The sequence below is a fragment of the Nanorana parkeri genome, unplaced genomic scaffold, assembly GCF_000935625.1.
Source record: "Nanorana parkeri isolate BGI_ZX_2015 unplaced genomic scaffold, ASM93562v1 scaffold370, whole genome shotgun sequence".
Taxonomy (NCBI): Eukaryota; Metazoa; Chordata; class Amphibia; order Anura; family Dicroglossidae; genus Nanorana; species Nanorana parkeri.
In genome coordinates, this window is record NW_017306638.1 from 1,309,749 (window position 1) to 1,331,240 (window position 21,492).

Genomic DNA, 21,492 nt, shown 5'->3' on the forward strand with positions numbered 1-21,492 from the left:
GTAATATCAATTGTGACAATTCACAATGCAATATCTTCTGCGTAGCCCCAGCCTAAATTAAACCGAAGAAGCTTTTGTTTCCATGACCTTGGTTTTAACATTCTCGAGCTTTAACAAGAAAATGAGAGATAGATAGTGCCTCCGATGCTATGCGTTCTAGGAGGTTCTGATCATATTTACAGCTGTTTGATAAACACAGTATCTAATTCTGATAAATAAATGTGCAGTCAATGGATTCCGAGTCAGAAAGCAGTGATCGGGGAGTTGTTTTGCATGTTAAAGTGTATGTGAACCCTTAGGCTGCAAAAGACTTTAATGTAATACAGAAAGCTTGTTAATGCTATCCACATCAATAAAAAAACTTTCCAAATACCTTTTTTCCTTAATGTCACGTGACTGTTAGTCTATACAGTAGCCTTGGTTGTGAAGGGTGGGGGGTAGACAACTAATAGGAATAGATGAGTCTGCTGTCCGAAACTAGGCAGCGAGTCTCTAGACGGGAGCCACTGTCAATCACTGTAGGGAGGCAGTGTAAGCCTGGGACAGCACAAGTTGACTAGGCGCCTGTCATGTCTGTCAATGTTACCACGGATCTGGACCCACGGATAGTACTGATAGAACAGAAAGCTGCGGAAGAAGGAAGGAGACTGACAGGATCACCAGATATTTATGGTATTTTTGAAGACACATGACACACACAAGCAAACATTTTATGTACACAGAAGCAATAATTATTGAATAAAGTACCTTTTTTTAAGTTTACATACACTTGTCATCTTTAGCAAAGAGCTTTAGCTTTTCGTTTTCATTCCTTTTATTTTGGGAAATTATTTTTAAAAATACTGTCATTAGGGGGCGTGGCTGGCGCTCGAGCGAGATGGCAGCGGTTCTCTGAAGCTCCGAGCAGCAGCCGTCCACGAGGCACGAAATAATTAGCTCTGGGGCCAGTACCTTTACACCTCAGTGCCTCAAGGACCCTATGTTCGCTTCTTTTGTTTCACCCCCAATGATACGCTCAGTATGCAGTACTGCGGCTATACCCCCTTTGGGGGGTGTCTCCTTTTTTTATCCACTGTTTGAACGTTTATTTGTTGTTTTTTGCTTGTTCTATTTTCTGTTCTCTTTTTTCTCATCTCTGTAGCCAATCCGATATGTGGCCGGAATACTCTCCTGGACTTACAGATATGCATTGACCTGCGGATGCCTAGTAACCTGAGATGGTGTCTCATCTCTTCTTTCACCGTTATACCTGCTTACGAGGTCAGTGAGTACAACTCTACACCCTTTGCACCATCCCATCTTCCTCCATCATAGCTGTAAAAGCTGTGTCCTTTAATGTTAAGGGCTTGAATCACCCTGGTAAAAGACACAGCCTTTGGCAGGAGGCTACAAACCTGGGCGCGGACATTCTTTGCCTCCAAGAAACTAATTTTCAAGTATCCAAGACTCCTACGTTCACTCACAAGAACTTCCCCCATATTTTTGCGGCTCACTCTCCAACTAAATCTAAAGGGGTGCTGGTGGCTGTGAAGGACTCTGCCCAATTCACCGTTATACAGCAGATCTTAGATCCCGCAGGGAGATATGTTATTTTGATTTGTTCCATAGCGCAGACGGTTTATACAATTGCTAACATTTATGCTCCCAATTCCCGCCAAATTAGGTTTCTCCACAAAATATTAATTTGGGGACATTGCCTGGACTACTTAAATCTATGGACAAGGCCTTCCTGTCTTGGTCTGCTAGGTTAGCGGTATTTAAAATGATGGTCTTTCCCCGGCTAATGTACCTGTTTAGGACACGCCCCATCCCTATCCCGGACCGTTATTTCAGGGATCTCCACAAACTCCTCAACAGATTTGTGTGGCAGGGTAAAAAACCATGATGTTCCCACTGCTTACATAAGGGCTGAGGACTCTTGAGCGGAGGCAAGGTGCTGTGATTTTTTTCAGGAAGCTATGTACAGCAGCCCTCCCTCCAGCCATAATCTGCCTGCATTGCTTACAGTGAAGTGATGATGTCACTGTGTGTAATATAAGGTATTTCATTAAAACGTAACACTTTGATTTTCTGTGGATTTTCTGTTTGATCCTGCTCAAATAAACTCAGATTTTTTTTTACAATATTGCAGGTTAAAAAGCACAAAGGAAAAGAACACATTTGCAGAAATGAAGGTCATGCTAAAGCTATTCAGAAACAAGTGCTATTCTGACAACTGCCTCATTTGGGAGCATTGGCAGGCAACAGCCATTATTATGGGTTTGCCTAGAGCTAGCGTTAAGAAGGTCACAAACCAGATGCTATCTATGTTTTATAACTTTTGTCACTTATGCTTGGCTGCTGTTAACACACGTCTTAACCTAAATTTGTATGATACAAAAACCCTAAAAAAAATTCTCTAAAAGAAATTTACTTTGTATAAACAAATGAAAAAAATTAATCAAGAGGTTATATCCTGACGACTTGTGCATGTAATATTTGTATTACATAACACAAACACTGCCGGTTTTCCTTTTTTTAATTTATTTATTTACTTTTAATTAGATAGCACTTTTCATACACCATAGCAATGACTATCAAGATTGTATTCAATTTTTTTTAAAAGGTTTACCTTTTTCAGCAAACGCATTGAACACCGTTAAAAATGAAGCTAGCGCCTAGCGTGATGCTTTTTAGTTGCAGGGCATCTGTGGTGTTGTGTGTCTAAATGGCTTGTGCATACTCTCACAGCATGTCTATCAATCAATGTCGTGGCTCTCTGGAATTCCTGTCGTCAGTTATCCTCTGACTGATAATAAATAGAAAGTGTGCCTCATCTGCTTATATATTTATATATGCGTACAATGGTGGTATGATCAGCGGGAGATTAAAATGTGTATTATTCATTTCATTTGCACACTTCAATAGAAAACAGAGAACACAAAGCAATGTTGCATCAAAATACAGTTATAGTTATGTAGAACTATCTGGGTAAGCTTACTTACCATTTTTGCATGTTAACATCACTTATTCTCCTGGTTTTAAACTGTATATTATAAAGTAAATACAGCATCAACACAATGTTAACACAAAGTTAACAATGACAGAACACTGCAAATGTAATTTTTCTAAACCAAAGTTTTGTCTACCTTAAAATTATGAGCTTAATCCTATATTGGTCAAACTCACAACTAGTGCAACCACTCAACCTGACGCAAAATGACCAAATCTTACATCAGTTCAGACTCAAGGATGGGCATCAAAACTGTCATCATCATTAAATGACCATAATGAAGCTGAACATCTAAGCTGCTAATTCTGGGTAAAACCCAACACATGCCCAATGGGCATCTTCAGCTGACTTGCCTTCTCTTCTTATTCAAACCTGTTAGAGCTAGCAGGATTCTCCAGCAATAAATACCAAAGAAATCAAGTCGCATAATACTAAGTACATTAATACAGGGGCTAGGCTATAACTAGAAGCGGTACAAAAGGAGCCAATGCTCCTGGACCCATGAGATTGGGAATAAAGGGTGAACCATGACTGTACCTCTCAATTAATTACTGCCTGTGTGCATGCAGTATTTTGTACAGGCATAAGCAACACCTCTCCTTAGAACTCCTTCTTCCCTTCCCGTACAGGTGGTTCAATGCTCTTTGTCAGGAACCGGGTCTGAACCCAGAGCCTCTGCTGTAGCTGGCGGTGGTTCTACCTGCTGAGCCACCTAAGAACCTTGGGTAGCTCCTTGCCTTATCTTCGGTGTATCCTCAGTTATACCTAATATGATGCTGAACTCTGACCTCCTTGCTCCTCCCTTGAGCTTCCAATTTAAGCCATGCCTCTCCACTTCCTCTTTGCCAGATTATTGTGCTCCTGCCTTGATCGTGCTTCCTGCTCCCTCTGTGCTACAATCTACTACTACTGCTTCCCGTGTACCGACCCTTGGCTGCTGATTCACCGACTACTCTTATCGTCTTCCACTTCATACCTGATACCTTTGGCTCCTGACCTCGGCTTGTTTACTGACTACGCTTCTGCCTGCTCCTCCACCACTACCCTCTGCTTGTGTACCAAACCCAGCCTGTTATACTACGAATTGCCTGCTGCTTCAGCTGCTGGACTCTGAGCCTGATCCCAGATCATGACACTCTTATAGGATTTAAAGGAATTTATCAGTGTCACTTAGAAGCATAAAGATATTTAGTGTTCACTTAGCAGAGACCTGCTTCGATGTACAAGGAAGCTGTATTTAGCTTTTGCCAATGAAGACAGTAGATGCAAAGCACCAATAGCTTAACTAAACTCCACTCCAACTGATGATATACAGGAGGGGTGAACAACCAGGCTGTTCCTGAAAATCGATTTTCAATACATGATAGACAGTTCTTGCACATTCTACAGAAGTCTGGTTTGATGGCTCAACTCACAAACCTAACACATAAGTATAAGGATCCTGATATTAGCCATGTGACTATAATTTTCAAATCTCATTGGGCTCAGCTGAAAAAAAACTGTCCCTTTTTTGAAAAGAAGGATACTTATCCTGGTGTGATAGCTTCAGCTTTACCTGCTGCTGTCAGAATACAATAGCCCTGCAGGAGGGAACAGAGTGGATGGTAGAATCAAGTGTTTTTTGTTGTTAATGCATGGTCAGCTTAAATAAACAAAGTTACAAGACAATTCCTAGCCCCGTAGTAAGTTTCTCCTGTTATTTTACAAATAAACAAGTAAGAAAAAGCAGCTCAGTGGTTTCTGGTCACACAAAATATTGAAAATGTTTACCTAACTGTATTAAATAATAACAACTCAAGGGTGGAACATTGCCATCAAATGATTCTATTCGAAACATAAAGGGCTAGAGGTTGTACTTTGTTGCTGGCCCTGTAGCTTTAGCTGCCCCATCAATACATCAGCAATATTAAGGCTTGCATACACTTCCAAACACAGCACAGATTAACCACATGTGTTTGAACCCAAAAGGCTGGGTTTTTTAGATTGCACAGATCATGAGCATTACAGCACATTGAATACATTTCAAGGGTATAAGTAAGGAGAAGAGGGAACAGTATCTATGGTACTCTTTATTTTTATTTATGGACATAAACATTTATTCGATGCTTAGGTATATTGTAGAATAACAGAGTGGCTGACAGAAGACTCAAATCTGGGCCTACAGCAGGGGTGGATAAGTTAATATGGAACTCAGAAGCCAGTATGTCCAATCCAGGAGCCATCAGGGTTTTATTTAAGAAACCAACTTCAGTGACAGCAGCTAAGGAAAACCTTAAAAGTTAGGCGCCAGCTGTACTTTTGAGCATTGGCTTCCTGGCTCCTGGGATTTCTTCAGCCTAAGCCTACAGCCATTCTGAAAAAAACAATGTCACTGCTTATGAAAGTAGATTCAGTATACAGATATACATATGAAGTATATCTGTATAGTAGAATAATATAAGTAGAATAATATAGTTAAACCAGCCTTTCTCAATCAAGGTGCCGTGGCCCCCTGGGTACCCTCTGGCTTCCTCAGGAATGCCTCAAAATTTTCACACAGCATCATGCCTTTCCATGGTGCAGGTGGGCCAGCCACTAGCACCATGGAACCAAATGATGCTAATCCATGCAAGGTGGGATGCATTCAGAGATGGATTCATTGCGTAGGATCCTCCCTTAAGATCCATACCAGACTCCTATGTGGAATAAGTGTATGATAGGGATTTTGGAGGGGCCACACAAAGTTTTTAAAATGTTTTAAATTTTAGACTGGGATGCCTCGAGATTTTGCATGCTATATACTGTATGCATACTGTATATATGCATATTTGATATTTATATATACTATATACTGTATGTAAAAATACAAAAAATATTGTCCGAATATTTCATAATGCCATTAGGCTTAACGCATGTCATTCGAAATTCTGTTTGATTTTAACATTAGATTTTGGAAATGAATTACATTTCTTGACCCAAAACCACATTCACTGTTAGGATTTTGTTCAAGCAAAATTTTCCATCCTGCTTCTTTGATTTGTTTTCTTGTGTCACTAGGTTACAAATTAATCCAATTGACCCCATTAACTATTAGGAAATTGAACAAATGTTCCGAAAAGAAACTTTTACGGATGAAATTCTATTGCTGTATGAGCAGCTTAACCAATTTTATACATTTAAACATAATGCATTTCTAAACATGATTTTTGTAGAATAAGATGACAAGGACACTTGTTAGTAATACCAGAACTAGCAATCGACTAAATCTCTATGCATGTGGGGATAGAAATGGATGTCCTTTCGCAGTTCATCACCCACAATGCAATTCATTTTTTCAATAAGCTTCACTTGTGAAGGATGTGAAGACAGCATGCATGTAACTGACACTCCGCAGTAGACAGCCAGGCCATAAATTATGTTTAAAGGAGTTGACTACTCGTCCTGAAGGCCAGATTGTACGCTACAGGAATGCCTGCTGAGTCTGTTGCTTGTCATTCACTTTGAGCATGGACGCATCCCTCTATCTGTCTCGTGTGCATAAATTAAAACAATGTTTATTTTCCCCCACTCAAAATTCCCTTGGATTACTTTCTATGGTTTGTTTCCAGTTTAGAATCGGAGGAAAAACATACATGGATTTTAAACATGGATAAAGCACAGTACATTATAGCATTATAGGTCATTAAACACATTTAAATCAAGTATGTACATGAAGATAACAGAGGGACAGCAAGTAAGCTAAAATCTTAAATTGATAAATAAAATAGAAGTGAAATGCATGACTGCAATAAAGGATAATTAATTGATGGAACAGCTGAAAGTAAAGATACATTTATGCCAAAACACAGTCATCCTTATTTAACCGCTTGAAGACCAGGTGTTTAGATCCCCTACCTGGCCAGGCCATTTTTCAGTCTTCAGCGCTGCAGTACTTTGACTGACATTTATTCCGTCACGCAACGCTGTACGGAAATGAATTTTATACCATTTTTTGGGGACAGATAGAGCTCTATTTTGGTGGTATTTAATCACCACTGCGGGTTTTATTTTTTACTATATTCAGGAGAAATTACTGAAAATTTTGAGAAAAAAAAGTTTTTTTTTACATTATGCTATAAAACAACTAATATTACCCACTTTTTTGGTAAAATATAAAAGACGGGGTCACGTCGGGTAAATAGACACCAAACATGTCAAGCGTAAAAAAGTTTGGTGGTTGAATTGTCTTTCCTTCTACTTTAAACTTAAACAGCAGAGATGAGTTGGCCATAATAAATATCAACCTCTGGGCCCACTGGTCAACATTTACCAGGGACAACATTGAACACAAAAATAAGAAACCTATCCCCTTTATTACCGTTCTTTCCTTAAGAACAGATCTTTTCCTTAATATCAACCTCTGGGCCCACTGGTCAACACCTACCAAGGAAAACATCAGACAAATAAAAAAAACCTATCCCCTTTATTACTGTCCTTCCCTTAAGTAACTGACATGGGCAGCATCTTCCTACTACATTTTCTGACACCCCAGCCTGTCCCCTTGGTAACAACATAAACCTTGCAAGTTTATGGAATTCTCTATAATGCCTAGGGAATTTGATGGATCAAACCTAAAAAAGTCAAATGTCAATCGGCAACTTTTGAATCCTGGAGCAATTCCCCATTGTTTTAGCCTACTTCAGTAAGGGTGTTCCACTCAATATGTGAACTATGAACTTCAGTGCTTATGACAAAATTAATCTGTTAGCAAACACACCTAATCATATTTCATATATCAACTGTGTACTTCAGTAGTAACTAATGGTTCCTACATTGCTAAATGTAGATCAATGCAAGTCCATGTCTTTCAACTTAAAGTGACATTAAACTCAGGAGTTAAAGTGACATTAACTTCCGTGGCGGTATTCCTAAGTGTGGCTCGGGGTTAATTTTCAGTACCAATAGCTGTAACCCCGAGCCACACTCGGGATTGCACAACCTTGTCCCTACAAGCCCGCGGTGTCCTCTGCTGTACGCGGCGGGCTGATGCCGGCATCTGACTTTTCGTTTCATTTTTGGGCGCCACAGCGGGGGGCGGAGCCGGCGGGGAATTCAAAAGTGAAAACATGCAAAATACACGGAATTCACACAATACATTGTAATCTGCTATCATTACATTTATGTATCAAACTATTTCACTTAAATTTTGTCCCTAGAGCTTTGTCCAGTGGCCTGCCTGCACTTTTACTGTTCTTTCTGCCTAGAAACTTGAGAACGCCCATGGCGTCCCTTTAGGTCAAAAGCGGTTTTAGACCAGGTAGAAAACAGCGATAGTAAATTAGAATCACTTGCACAATTGAGCGATTCGTTGGAAAATTCGTCACCGGACACTGAAAGTGACGACAGCGACGATTCTGCGACCGAGCTCAGTGACGTGCGAACTTGGTACTCTATTAACTGTCGTACGGATCAGGCAGCGCCCCCAGAATTCTGATGTACTGGACCATTTTTTATTATTATTATATTTTAAAAAAAATTATGTATTATATTATAATTTCTTATAATTATTTATTATATTATAATTTATGATTTCGTGTTTCAAACCCGGGATGTCTACTGGACTCGTTTGGACAGATTTAGGTGAGTTATTCCTAAGATTTACAGGCCTACAATATAAACCAACACATGGCCATTACTTTAAATGATGCCTCTTAATCCGATCTTCTTCTCCTCATTGTCGTTTTTAGCTGTCCCTCCAGCGCTGCTGCGGGTCTCCGATCCAGCACTAACACCTCTGTCCTCCCCTTCGCTCATGTCCCACGGTGTCTGCATGCGGGTGCACGCTGCTGCATATAATTGCCTTGTGTCTCTCCTCGTCTCCCAGCCAAACATTTTCAGATGTTCGGACGGGAGCGCGTGGGCAAAGACACAGGTAAGTTTAAACCTCTTTCAAAAGGTTTTTAAAAAAAAGTTTTTGCATATATCTACTGCTTGCTAGCAGTAGATATATTTAAAAAAACGTGAGGGTTTAATAGCCCTTTAAACCTTAAAAATTAATTCAAGCACCTTAGCTATTAACAAAAATGTATCTTATTTGTGTATCACTCGGCTGTAGATCCTCAAATCATCTGTGAATTTGTGCTGACACTGTCCTTTCTTCTAGAGGGTGGCTGCTTTTGTTCACCATGGTCACCTATGTGTGTATTGCAAAGTAGCCACCTCTCCAAACTCACTCCCATTATAGACATGCATAGGGCTGCAACAACTAATCGACATAATCGATTATAATCGATTATTGAAAAAGTTGTCAACTTTTTCAATAATCGATTAATCGGCTTCTGATCAGTTGGCCCTGTTCACGGCTCCACACACGCTGCGCGCCGCACCTCTTCCCCACCTCACGGTCGCCGCTGCCAGACCCGCCCACCAGCATCCACGCTCTTCACGCCGCACCTCCTCCCCGCCTCACACTCACCGCCCGCCCACATCCACGATCGGCACAGGGACGCGGGGAGATGTAGTAAGGAGGAGCAGGTGTGGGGGGATGACAGCCGCCGATAGACAGGTCCGATCTCAGAAGCAAGTTGCTGGAAGACTGCTCAGGTAAGCCTGCACTTTCCCACACATGGTGCTCTATAATGTATTGCTGGGATTTGTATTCCTCTATAGCTGATGGTACATTGTGCTGTATATTATACATAGGAATACAAATCCCAGCAATACATTGTACACTGTATGTATAATGTACTATTGCTGGGATTTGTTGTACTCCTATATAGCTGGTGATATTCTGCACTGAGCTGTATAGAGGACTACAAATCCCAGCAATAATACATTATACAGCGCAATGTGGAATACCACAAGCTATAGAGGAGTACAACAAATCCCAGCAATAGTACATTATACATACAGTGTACAATGTATTGCTGGGATTTGTATTCCTATGTATAATATACAGCACAATGTACCATCAGCTATAGAGGACTACAAAACCCAGCAACAGTACATTATACAGTGCAATGCAGAATACCGCCAGCTATAATGTACTATTGCTGGGATTTGTAGTCCTCTATAGTCGGTGCCATTCTGCATTCATTGCTGTATAATTTTACACTTTCCTTTTCACTATATTGCACACCACTATTTTTTTTTTCTTTCCTTTTTTATTTACTTCTACCGCTCCAATCTTGCTCCTGTGATGGAGTGCAATCTCAATACAAACTAGTAGTCCGTCCCCTCCAGCTGTGCTTTAACTACAAATCCAAACATGCCTCTGGGAGTCATGCCTCTAACCGTCAGTTTTGCAATGCCTCATGGGGAGGGATGGAGTTGCCTGTCCCTGCCCTAGATGATGCCTGAAAAAAAAGATGACACCATTCTTCTGGAATGAAAAGCAGAAGGAGTCATTTGCAGGTGGAGCACAGTACATTATTTAGCGTGCACGCAAATAATGGGGGAAAATATATCCGATGCTTTAAATTCAGAATATTTATAGCAGTGGCAAATGTTTTGCAGCTATACACTTGGCCTAACTATAAAGTCATGTTTCTGTTGTGCCTGTAAAACATACAGTAACTGTAATTTATCAGCACTGCAGCTGTTACAAAAAGCCTTCTCAGTATGAAATACTGTATTTTAAACTAAAAACTACCAAATGTAATTCTGTTGTCTCCATTTGCCTAGTACGTCAACCAACCTAATAGCCCTACAGCAAGTTTATACGTCTGTCCACTATCTCCAGCGTGAGTACTTCAACATACTTGGAGAAGGCTATTGCTAGATACCTTGCCCAATAAAATGTTTTATTGTAGGTTTAGTGCTGCTTTTAATTCACCAAGATGTTCATCTTCTTGCTGCATCTCCCATAGGGATATGGCAGAGTAATCTGAAGGCCCGTCACATAGTCAGACACCTGATTATCAACAACGTTCTCTTTCTGATGCCATTTTACATGTCCAATAATCATCCTTTTTTTTTTTTAAATGTGATAATTAATTCGGGAGTCTTCTTTATGGCCGTGCATGCTTTAAAAATTTACAGCTGTCTTATCTCCCTGAAAGCCTGGATCCGTGCAGACTTCACGCTATGAATACAATATGAAGACATTCCTGGACTTTGATATATTCAAATTCAAGTCATTCATCCTCTTTAAACAGTCCATTTAAGTATACATTTCCTTCCAAACAAATATTAAACTGAAAACACTAACCATAAAACAAACATGCAAACAAACAAGTTTATAAAGACTTCACATGAAATCAATCCAGTTCTACAGTTTCACTTTCCATGGCCCTTTGATGGATTAATCATGGTGACACAAACTTTCAGCTACAGTTCAGAACAATTTACCCTATTGTGTACACCTATCAGGTTATACCTTCACAGCAGCCCTCTGTTTTGAGGATAAAAAGAATGAAACTGGATCCTCGGCTTTCCCTTCTTTGCCGTGCTGAATGATTAAATCACAGTACAATTTGGTCAAAGCTCATCATTACATAGCTGATGCTTTTTGACAATTTGATTGAAAGAACTATTTCCAAAAGCTGTAATGTTCATCTGCGTGTTTAATAAGAAGAAATGAAAATGAAGCAACATAATGTCCACGTTTATGTACAGTCAATGTATTCCAGTAATAGAATATTTGACAACATGAATCAAATTGATGTCAACAGCCTGCCTAGTCTGGTTAGTTACCCAATCAAAGAATCTAGTGTATATAGAAAAGAAAGCTAGTTCTGATGATACTGCCAACCAAAATCCAAATGGTAGAAAAAAAGAAAATGAACACTATTGGTTGGTATTGCTTGCTAATTGTTCCTTTGCTCCAGGTTTCAGAAAATGAACTTGTCCTTCAATAAAAACTTTTCATACTGCAACTTTCATACGGAAACAGATACCTGAATATTTTAGGGTTCATGCATAAGGTTCCACAATGTGCATATTGTGCAGCACTGACCCTCTGATTACAGGCAATGGAAAGAAGTAATAAAGCTAGCTCTGAGGGCAAGATTAGTTACTTACACAAAAGGAATACTAATGTGATGCCAGAATCAGACTAGAAGTGAAAAACAGACCTAGCATGTAAAGTACGCTGGCCCAGATTTGTCTCCATGAACAAAGTTTGCCAAGACTAGTGGAAAAGTAATTTATGCACTGGCACCATTGCTGTCTGGGTATGTTTCTTGTGACCTAACTGCAAGATTTACCCAGTGGAATTTCCCAAAACGGATAGTTGGTAGTTGAACTTCACTTTGATTTATTTCTGTGTAAGTCTTCATTTATTTTTTTCATTTCTATGGCACCAAAAAAACAACATAATACTGTAGTAGAGAACATGGATTAAAGTCAAACTATGGCCTCCAATCAAAATAAAATATGTTCTGCAGAACTTAATTATAGGTGAATCTACATTTACAGTTTTCTATTGCCCTGCAAAGTCTTGCAAATCCCTTTGGATCCTGCCCGTGAAGTCCATCTAATGCAGCTTCCTGTGATGATGTAACAATAATGCTGCAGTTAAATATTGCAGCAAAAGCAAGTTTCATTATTTTTATTTTTTTATGGGCCTAGTTTTTTTGTGTTATTTTTTGCTTGAGTTCTGTTTTAAATAGTTTGTTCAACCAATAGGTGAAACTGATATTCTCACTTGAACACGAGTGAGAATATCAGTTTCACCTATTGGTTGAACAAACTATTTAAGAAGAGTAGAGGAGTTTAGGAATCCACTACTGCCATGGCACCATAAAATCTGTCAAAGGTAAGCACTCACTATTACTTGATTTAGTGAATGCTGCTTGACACTTGTACTGAAAAGAAATAAGAGTTGATCACATAAGTCTATAAAGAACAGGGAGAAATTCCCACAGTCATTGACTAGTTTTTAGAGTTCAACAATACCAGAGATATGGAAGAAACTTTTGCGGAATCCAAATTCAGGAACAAATTAGAAAATACACCAATATCTGGTTCACATTGCTTGAATTTCAGTGTTTTAAACAATCTAAAATAGTACTCTTATAAGTAACAACCAAACGTAATTAAGCCATTCCTATTCTTCAGTGTTGAACATGTGGCCCCTTCACCCATTTCTCTTTGGTCCTTAGCCAAACCAGCTACAAGTGCCAAACTTAAGCAAAACGTATTGCCATCTCTGGCTTCAAGAGATCTAACTTGGCCCCAACTCTCCTCTTTGTCCCTTTGTCTCTGTCTGTCTTCTTCAATCCTTCTTTCTTTAAGGATAAGTATTCTCATCAGAACTGAAATATATCTTCTTCTTGTGTTTTACTGGCCTAGAACAGCTGCAATCACTCCATCATAACAGCAGCGTGGGACTTCAGCATCTAAGAAACTGTATTTTTTAGGGAGCTTCAGCAAAATCCATTTGCTTTTTTTTTAAATTTCTACATGCACCATATTTTAAGGCATATTTTAATATTATCTTAGCTTTTAAAATCATTTGGTGTAAACAGCTGTCTAGTAGGACAGACATAATACTGGCTAATGGACATTTTAAATATATATTGGACTTTAATGATAACTGTACATTTAACCATCAATCACAATAATAATAATTTGTGATATGATGTAACTAACATTTTTTTCCCTTTGGCAGAGCTGAAGCATGTCCATCCGAGGTTAATTTAAATGCCTGCTTTGGAAATCAAAGTAAGATTCCATTGCTGAGAACTCTCTATGCACAAGAGGGGCAGCGCAGAGAATCCTAGCTTGGAAGAGGTGAGTTTGTGAACAAAGGGTTACATTTGCATAAGGGAGAGTTAGGGTTCAGGAAGGGTGATTGTGAAGGGGATATTAAGGTAAGGCATAGGGTAGGGTAGATTAGGGCACTATTCCAAAAACCAACAGCTTCTATTTTCCAGTGCTGAATGTTAAAGTGATGTTTAGAAATGGCTGCTGCAAAGTCATTATACATTTCCTGGCACATGTTATGGTGCTGCTGTCTTATGCACTTAGAGGAAACAATTCACTTGAAACATTTGTGCTCTTTAGACAGGGTATCCAGTGCCTCCAATTACTTTTGTATATAAACAACCATGGGGGCACAATGTAAACTCACACTGAAGATGCATGCGATGAGCTTTTAGCTGTGCAGAAGGGTGAGTACATGTCATCTAGGAAATAAGTCCTCTATTGAGATGATTTATTAAAGGCATATAGGCTTTTAACTTTACAAGGGAATTTTCCCTTTGTTTAGTGAATGAGCTGAAGCTCTGCTGACTTCTATCATCCAATCATGTGCAGGCAAAAATACTATTTTTTCTTTCCGTGAATATAATTGGGTTTTTTTTTACCACATTCAACTAAGGGAAGGAAAATTCCCTTGCAAAGCGAAAATTCTATTACAAATTAAACAGCCGCTTTGCATTCAGTACATGAACCCCTATGTGTTTTGGTTTGGACAGCAGACCTATATCTCCCAACCCTGTCACAGGCAGTGATGTATGTGGCAGCTATTTCTAAAGTAGGTGTGAAAGTTGAAACAGAAGGTTGGAATTCAGAGCTATACAAAAAGAGCCAAAATAATAACATTTACAAAAGAATTGTATTTAGAAACCTAGCTTTCTATTGTGAGTGGTGGTTAAGGTTGCAGTAACCTTAATGTTTTATATACAGCTGTGTTCTCTTCATTGTATTATATAGACATATTTCTACATTCTCCCATTAGTGGCCACCTGCATATACTGGGCAGTGAATGCAGCAAGCCTGCAGAACAAGTTTGAAGACAAACCAAATGGGACAGATTGACTAGTCTGAAGCAAGGTAAAATTAACCTGTTCATATAAAAAATTCAGTAACATGCAGGGGAAGTCCTGATTTTTTACGTTTCTGCACATGAGTGAGTGTTTAAAGGGAACCAATGCTTATTATGGCTCTTTTCATCTTTACTAGTAAATTAGGTCAAGAGAGTCTACAGTGGTCAGTCGGAGCAGACCAGTGAACTTGCATTGTGAGAAAGAAGCAACGAACCACAGTCACATGGAATGCACATATTGCTGTCCTCATGAAAATACATAATTTACAATCCTAAAATAATTACAATCACGCTTTTCAATAAAAATTTAAAAAAAACACTAACACATAATTAAAGTGTATGTAAATAATCACTAAACTCTCATATAAAATATTAGATAGCTGTTTTAAAAACAAGTTTGTTTTTTTTTTAATTCCGTCTTTGTTGCTTCTCAATGCTGCTGATTTTTTTGCAAACAATGCTAACAGGGAAATACTAGAAAGCAGGAATTGACTAAAGCAACATGATCATGCATTATTAACACTTAAGGCCAATTGATTCCTGCACTATAGCTCTTTGTGGTGATATGTATAAATTGCATACATAGCTGCAGGCCTTGATAAAAAAAAAAAAAAAATCTAGAGAAGAAGCCTGGTTTCCCAGGTGAGAACTTACTGAAACCGGCAGTACAACCAAATTAATTAAACTAATCGCAAATAATATAGTGACACTAGTACATAAAATGAGTGTGTTCTGTGAGCGCCAGATAATGTACCAAATGTCCAAACACTGCAGGGATTTAGTAAAAGCTCTGCATCTATTTTAGCATGCTGATGCATTAGCCATCAATCAATGGAAGTAAGAGAGGAAATAGGATTTCAGCATAGTGAACTCCAAATCATCCACTTTACTATATATACGATATCCATACCTGGTTACGGTTTCAAACTGAGAATCAAGGGGATTTTTTTTAAACAATTCAGTATATATAATCCAGCGTTACCAGTTCAACTAATTACAGTATAGTATTTTGAAACAGTTTTACTAATTATCTCTTTACAACCTCCTAATTAAAGAGTTTCACAACTAATATCTGTTTTATTATATACCTGTTATTGCATGCTTTAATATTAGCATGCTTAAAGTTCTGATCACACATTCTAAAAATTATAAATCTTTATTTTTGAACTGGGAAAGGATGTCATTCAACTACGGTTGACAACATTCCTACCTCAAACAGGGCTGTTGGAATGTAGGTCATGAGGTCAAAGCTTAAAGAAAGGAAAATAAACTTGAATTAAAGCTCAGTAAGAACGTGGGCACAGAATCCAAATCTGATGTATTTAATTATTTAGGAATTGCAGGCTGAAGAAGTAGAGAAATTGGGACAGCATGATTGCTACGTTAAAAAAAAAAAAAGATTTTCCCCGCTATTAAAGGACACTCAGTAGCCATTATAGGAAACCTTTAATCACAAAGTCTTAAAAACCAGTAAGAAAAGTAGTACATCAAGTCACAATTGCAAAGTATTTCTTCCTATGCGAACTATGATGAGAGCTGCACTGCTGAATAGAAGACAGTTAGGGACATTGAACATATCATCAGGCTGTAGAGACATCAGTAGATTTCTGGATTTTGAAAGGTAGCACAAAGTCAAGGCTATTGCCAGCTAATTATTTGATAGTTATGCAGTTTATTGTTTCCACTGTAAATGACTTCTCCCTTAGTCTGATTCATTAGATAAAACTGGCACATTTTCAAGTGATTTCCTGCTAATGTAAAGTCTTGACTTTATGTACGTAAATCAGCTACCCGAGATTTCACAATGTGCTGAGATGTCACTGTGCTGAATGCAGAGTTAGGCTGCATTAAAATATTTGGCATAAACAACATGGAAGGGGACTGAGTTCCTGCAATAAGAAGCAAGGGTAAAATAAACAGATGACATGACTGGAAGAAAGAGGGCAGTAAAAGTACACTGATATGGGGGATCAATGATCAAATGCATTGGCAAGTAAAGCACGCCATCATAGCTATGGGGAATTCATGGTTAGGCTGCCAGGGGGAAATTGAGGCACAGTACAGAGGGAATCTTATGTATGCTTCTTGTGCAAAGCATTTTCTCTGCAGTTGCTTGGGACCAAAGCCAAGAAAGGGAATTATTGTAACAAACAAACACAGTGCAACACTCAAGAATAAATGACAGCAGGAGCATATAGTCAACATCTTGCTGCTCAAAATTAAGTGCCCAGCTCAAGTAAACTTGTTCGATTCATTTGTTTTACACAGTTCGAGAACTGCTATGCCCTTTGTCTCTCTACAAAGGAGCTACGGATGGCTAACAATGGTAAGATTTAGCATAACATGTCTAGCAGAATTAAATTCTAAATAATATAAAAAAGAAAAGGTGAAGGAGAAAAAAAGCCTGTCTGTTCATTTTGTGATCTGACTTAGGCCTGCTATAAGCTCAAAAATGAAGTGTATCTAAATGGGCTGCCATGGCTTTAATACTGTTATGAGCTTAGGCATACTGCCATAGGAAATGCTAGAGATGCCTGGCAACCTATTTTTTTCTATCTAGGTTACCCTTACAACTTTTAAAACCCACTTTCAATTTCTCTGCTAAAAGTGTTAAAGTGGATTGTGCTCAGCTGCTGGAGCATCTGATCAAATACACCGAAATCCACCAGTGCCTGGCAATTACAGATGAAACCTTATTAAAGAAAGTAATTTTAGCTTCCTGAGGATTATAAAATTGCAGTTAGCATCTACAGAAGTAGTCCATGTAATGAAAAAGTACTCTTCCAGAATGAAGTGAGAGTTCTCATTGAGTTATATGCTTAATTTGTTTTACTTTTAAAATACCTCAAATATGTTTTTTTAATTCATGGCGGAGAACGAATCTGCAAATGTTGGCATTTGTCCTATCATTAAACGAAGGTTGTTTAACAATTGATATTTAAAATAGCTGATGTACTTGAATCCCAGAGATAGAAAGCACACTAATGCCGATTTTAATAGGGAGGGTTTACGTAATAAAATTGATAGAGTGGAGTTCTGGGAGCTGCTAGTAGAGGTGCAAATGAGTTCACACAGCCCTGTTTTAAGTGACAATGATCCTATAGACATTATCTGTGTACTATATTATTCCCTAGCAGCTAAACACACTTTGCAAGGGAACTATAGCTTAGTAAATGTGTTGAAGCTCTGCTGACTTCCACCATCCAATCATGTGCAAGCAAAAATGCTTTTTTTTTAAATTTACTTTGCACCTGATTGGGTATTCTTTGCAAAGTGAACTTTCCCCCACATTCACTGAGCTAAGGGAAAATTACCTTTCAAAATGAAGTTCTGGCAATGTCTTTCTGAGACCCCCTAAGCCTGACTGGGAACTGGAAAAGAGCACCAGCTAAGAAGAAACTGACTCCTCTACTAAATTATGTACTCAAGTATGAATATGTATTTTTTTTTTGCAAATACATACTTGCTGCTTTTACCTAAATTCAGTTACATTTTTGAAAGTATGGGGTATTAGAGGTTTGTGGAACGCTTTTCCCCCTAACATGTTGCGGCAATGTCTTTCTGAGACCCCCTATGCCTAACTGGAAACTGGAAAAGAGCACCAGTTAAGAAGAAACTGACTCCTCTACTAAATTATGTACTCATTTATGTATATAGTCACATATTTGAAAGTATGGGGTATTAGACGTTTGTGGAACGATTTTTCCCCCTAACATTTTGTGGCAATGTCTTTTTGAGAGCCCCAAAGCCTAAGTGGGAACTGCAAAAGAGCACCAGCTAAGAAGATACTGACTCCTATACTAAATGATGTACTTAAGTATATATTTTTTTTTTTTGCAAATACATTCTTGCTGCTTTTACCTAAATTCAGTTACATTAGTGAGTGAAGGGGGGTTTGCTAAAGCACAATTAAACATCACCTACCTTGCCAACAAAATGTATTGCTAATAAGTGCTGCAAGTTTAATAATATAAAACCCATAAAAAAATTCCAACATATTAAAATAATTTTTTTTAAATGCTTAGTCCTGATTCTGGTGGCCTAGCAAGCCTTTTGATAAAGATCTCCACCGCCACTATAAAGGAATCATAGGCAACAGTTAATAGGCTAATATGATAGCAAATAAATTACAAAAATGTTACTTACGTTCACATGTATCCCCTTTCTGTTGATAACCTGCTCTGCAGATACACTTTCCAATAGGAACCAACCATTCACCTTCAGCACTGCAGTGCATCTTGGGAGAATTATCCGCCTCTTCCTCAGCATTGCTGACACAGGTCCCTCTTACTTCAACCAAGGAGGAGAATTCGGAGCCAGTAACAGTGTCAGGGAAGATGGCCAGATTCTCAATAATGGTCCAACACTTTTTATAGTACACTTTCACTGATACCAGGGCAATGCAGGCTCCTACGTCCTGAAATGCCAGGTAAAATCCTTTTTTCGAGAGAGGTCCAATTTCCCGAACCTCGGTATTAAGTTTCATTTTTCGTTCGCCAAGGTCTCCTTGGGTAAAACTTTCATCTGCGGCAATAGTGTCTATTTTCACATATTGATTTTCTCTCATGTTTCTGACAGAATCATAATCTGTTTCGTAATAATACAAGTTAAATGTTTCCTTGCAGGTTCCCAGTACACCAGGAAGACTATTACAATCCCTTAATGTGAACTTTAACTCAACAAAAATCCTTTGTGCATTGGCTTTTGAAATCCAGTTAGTCCGCAGCCAGTTGTTCTGGTTGGGTTCCAGGACCTGACATACCTGATAAGTTCTAATTGGAGTGTAATTTTCATCCAATCCACTGATTTCTTCCCACTGAAAATAAAGTGAATTAATATTAGCAAATGTAACAAAGGCGCCATTATTTTCCAACATTCCAGGATTAAACATAAACGCATTTTATACAAATGAGGATTAAGTGGATATCTAATTATCAAAAAGAGTTGAATTAACTATGGCACAAAACTAAGTGCAACATTAAATTTGTCCTATATAGTGGTGGACGTATAAAATATTGGACTTTAGGCGATCGGTATACAGTGGGTCAACAGTGGTCAACAGATCGGTATACAGTGGATCAATTTCAGACAGTGAATTGGACATTTCAGAAAGTGGGTCATTTTGCAAGACTTATGGTTTATTTACATGCTTGCCAATCACCATAACAGTGAACCTGTACAAGCTGTAAATACAGTACTCCAGTTATATTTTTGTAAAAACTTTTAGTGGGCTCCGGTTCAATTCTGCGTTACAGACATGATAGACACTATCAGAGACAATAATATAATGTACTGTAATAATATTCTGCCTTATCTTATTGTCACTGCTTGCACAAAGTGCCATTTTTATATTACATACAAGTTTATTTCATAAAGAACTTGACACAATCTACAGTAACAACTGGCAGCCAATCAGATATTATTTTATTAAATTGGGACCAGGAAAATACAAATCTCTTTAGTTGTTACCAGCTTCTGCATTTTGTGTTATCTTATTTAGAAATAAGTCCCAATTTCTATTTTTATGCAAAAGATATTGCAGTAAGAAAAATAGCTTACTAAATATGACATTACTACAAATACAAAGTGGCATTTTGTATATTGCGCGTTTGTATATTGCCGATTTCCTAGACTGATATCCACTGTAGGGATGTATTTCATGATAATGGCTTTAATGTGGAAGTTATTGACTTTCTGTTGCAAATTGCTGCAATAATACCATGAGTGCACAATGCCCTGCACATCTTTTATTCTGAAGGATAAATAATTTTTTTTTAAGTGAACAAAATAACATAATGACAAACTTAAAGAAATGGTACATTTACCCACAGAAAAACATGTTGTGTAGCATAAGACAATGCCATAGAAGATGTTCCTATTAAAAAATCAGTAACAATTTTAACTGTTAGCAATAATGTGCATGGTTTCTCTTGTCTTTTGTGAGAACGTGGTATAAATCGTAAGATATAGTGTGAATGGCATATGTTTTTTGTTACATAATATTAAAGAACGCTTTATAATTGCAAACCATATTGCGCCAAGGTTAACATTTGTCTGATGACCTGTTTAATTGTTATATAATATTTGGGAGCCCTTGTAATGAAAAAGTCTTAGCACATTATAAATACTGGATTATAATAACTTCATATTATATACATGGAATAGAAAAAAAAAATCAATGATCTAAAAAATAAGTAATGACATTTTAATGGGGACATTTTTTTTCATTATTATTTTCAAAAAAAAGAGAAAAAAAATATTCACTACAAGATTAGGATACATTACAATAAGCAATTTTTTATTTGAAACCCCCTGTAACTGCTTTGTGGTGTCAAACATTTGTAAGGCTTATGGCATTTATTTAGAGTATAATGCAATAGGATCATTTTGCTACCTGTTATAAGTTGTCATACTAGTCAAAGCTTATTTTCACTATGTAAAAATAAATTATATATTCAGAACTTTGAGCAGGGTTGTGAATATGTAACCTTTTCATTTGTTTCTGAAAAAAAAAAGTCTACAATGGTACCATCCAAGGCCTAAAACCCCACAAGTCACCTGGTGACTCAGATTTTCCATTGCAATCAGATCAAACTATAGTAAATACAGTAATTCTGCCAATTATTCAGGACTTCATCCTAAAATGGGAGAACATTACATACGTGCATTAGAATGTACTCATTGTTCAGTCATGCTATTAATGAAAGCTTTACTACAAATTTAAATATGAATGAATCCAAAACGACAGTCTATGTAGTATATATATATATAT

At 37.9% G+C, this 21,492-nt stretch overlaps 1 protein-coding gene across 11 annotated transcripts in view; it reads right to left on the minus strand.

Annotated features, from left to right (window-relative positions):
- EPHA7 (EPH receptor A7) overlaps positions 1-21,492 on the minus strand; it is a 200,117-nt gene that overhangs the window by 173,241 nt on the left and 5,384 nt on the right. For all 11 annotated transcript variants that reach the window (XM_018558955.1, XM_018558959.1, XM_018558954.1 and 8 more), the window contains exon 3: positions 18,867-19,536. In XM_018558955.1, the coding sequence (XP_018414457.1) occupies positions 18,867-19,536 (670 nt within the window). The remainder of the gene's footprint in view (positions 1-18,866; positions 19,537-21,492) is intronic.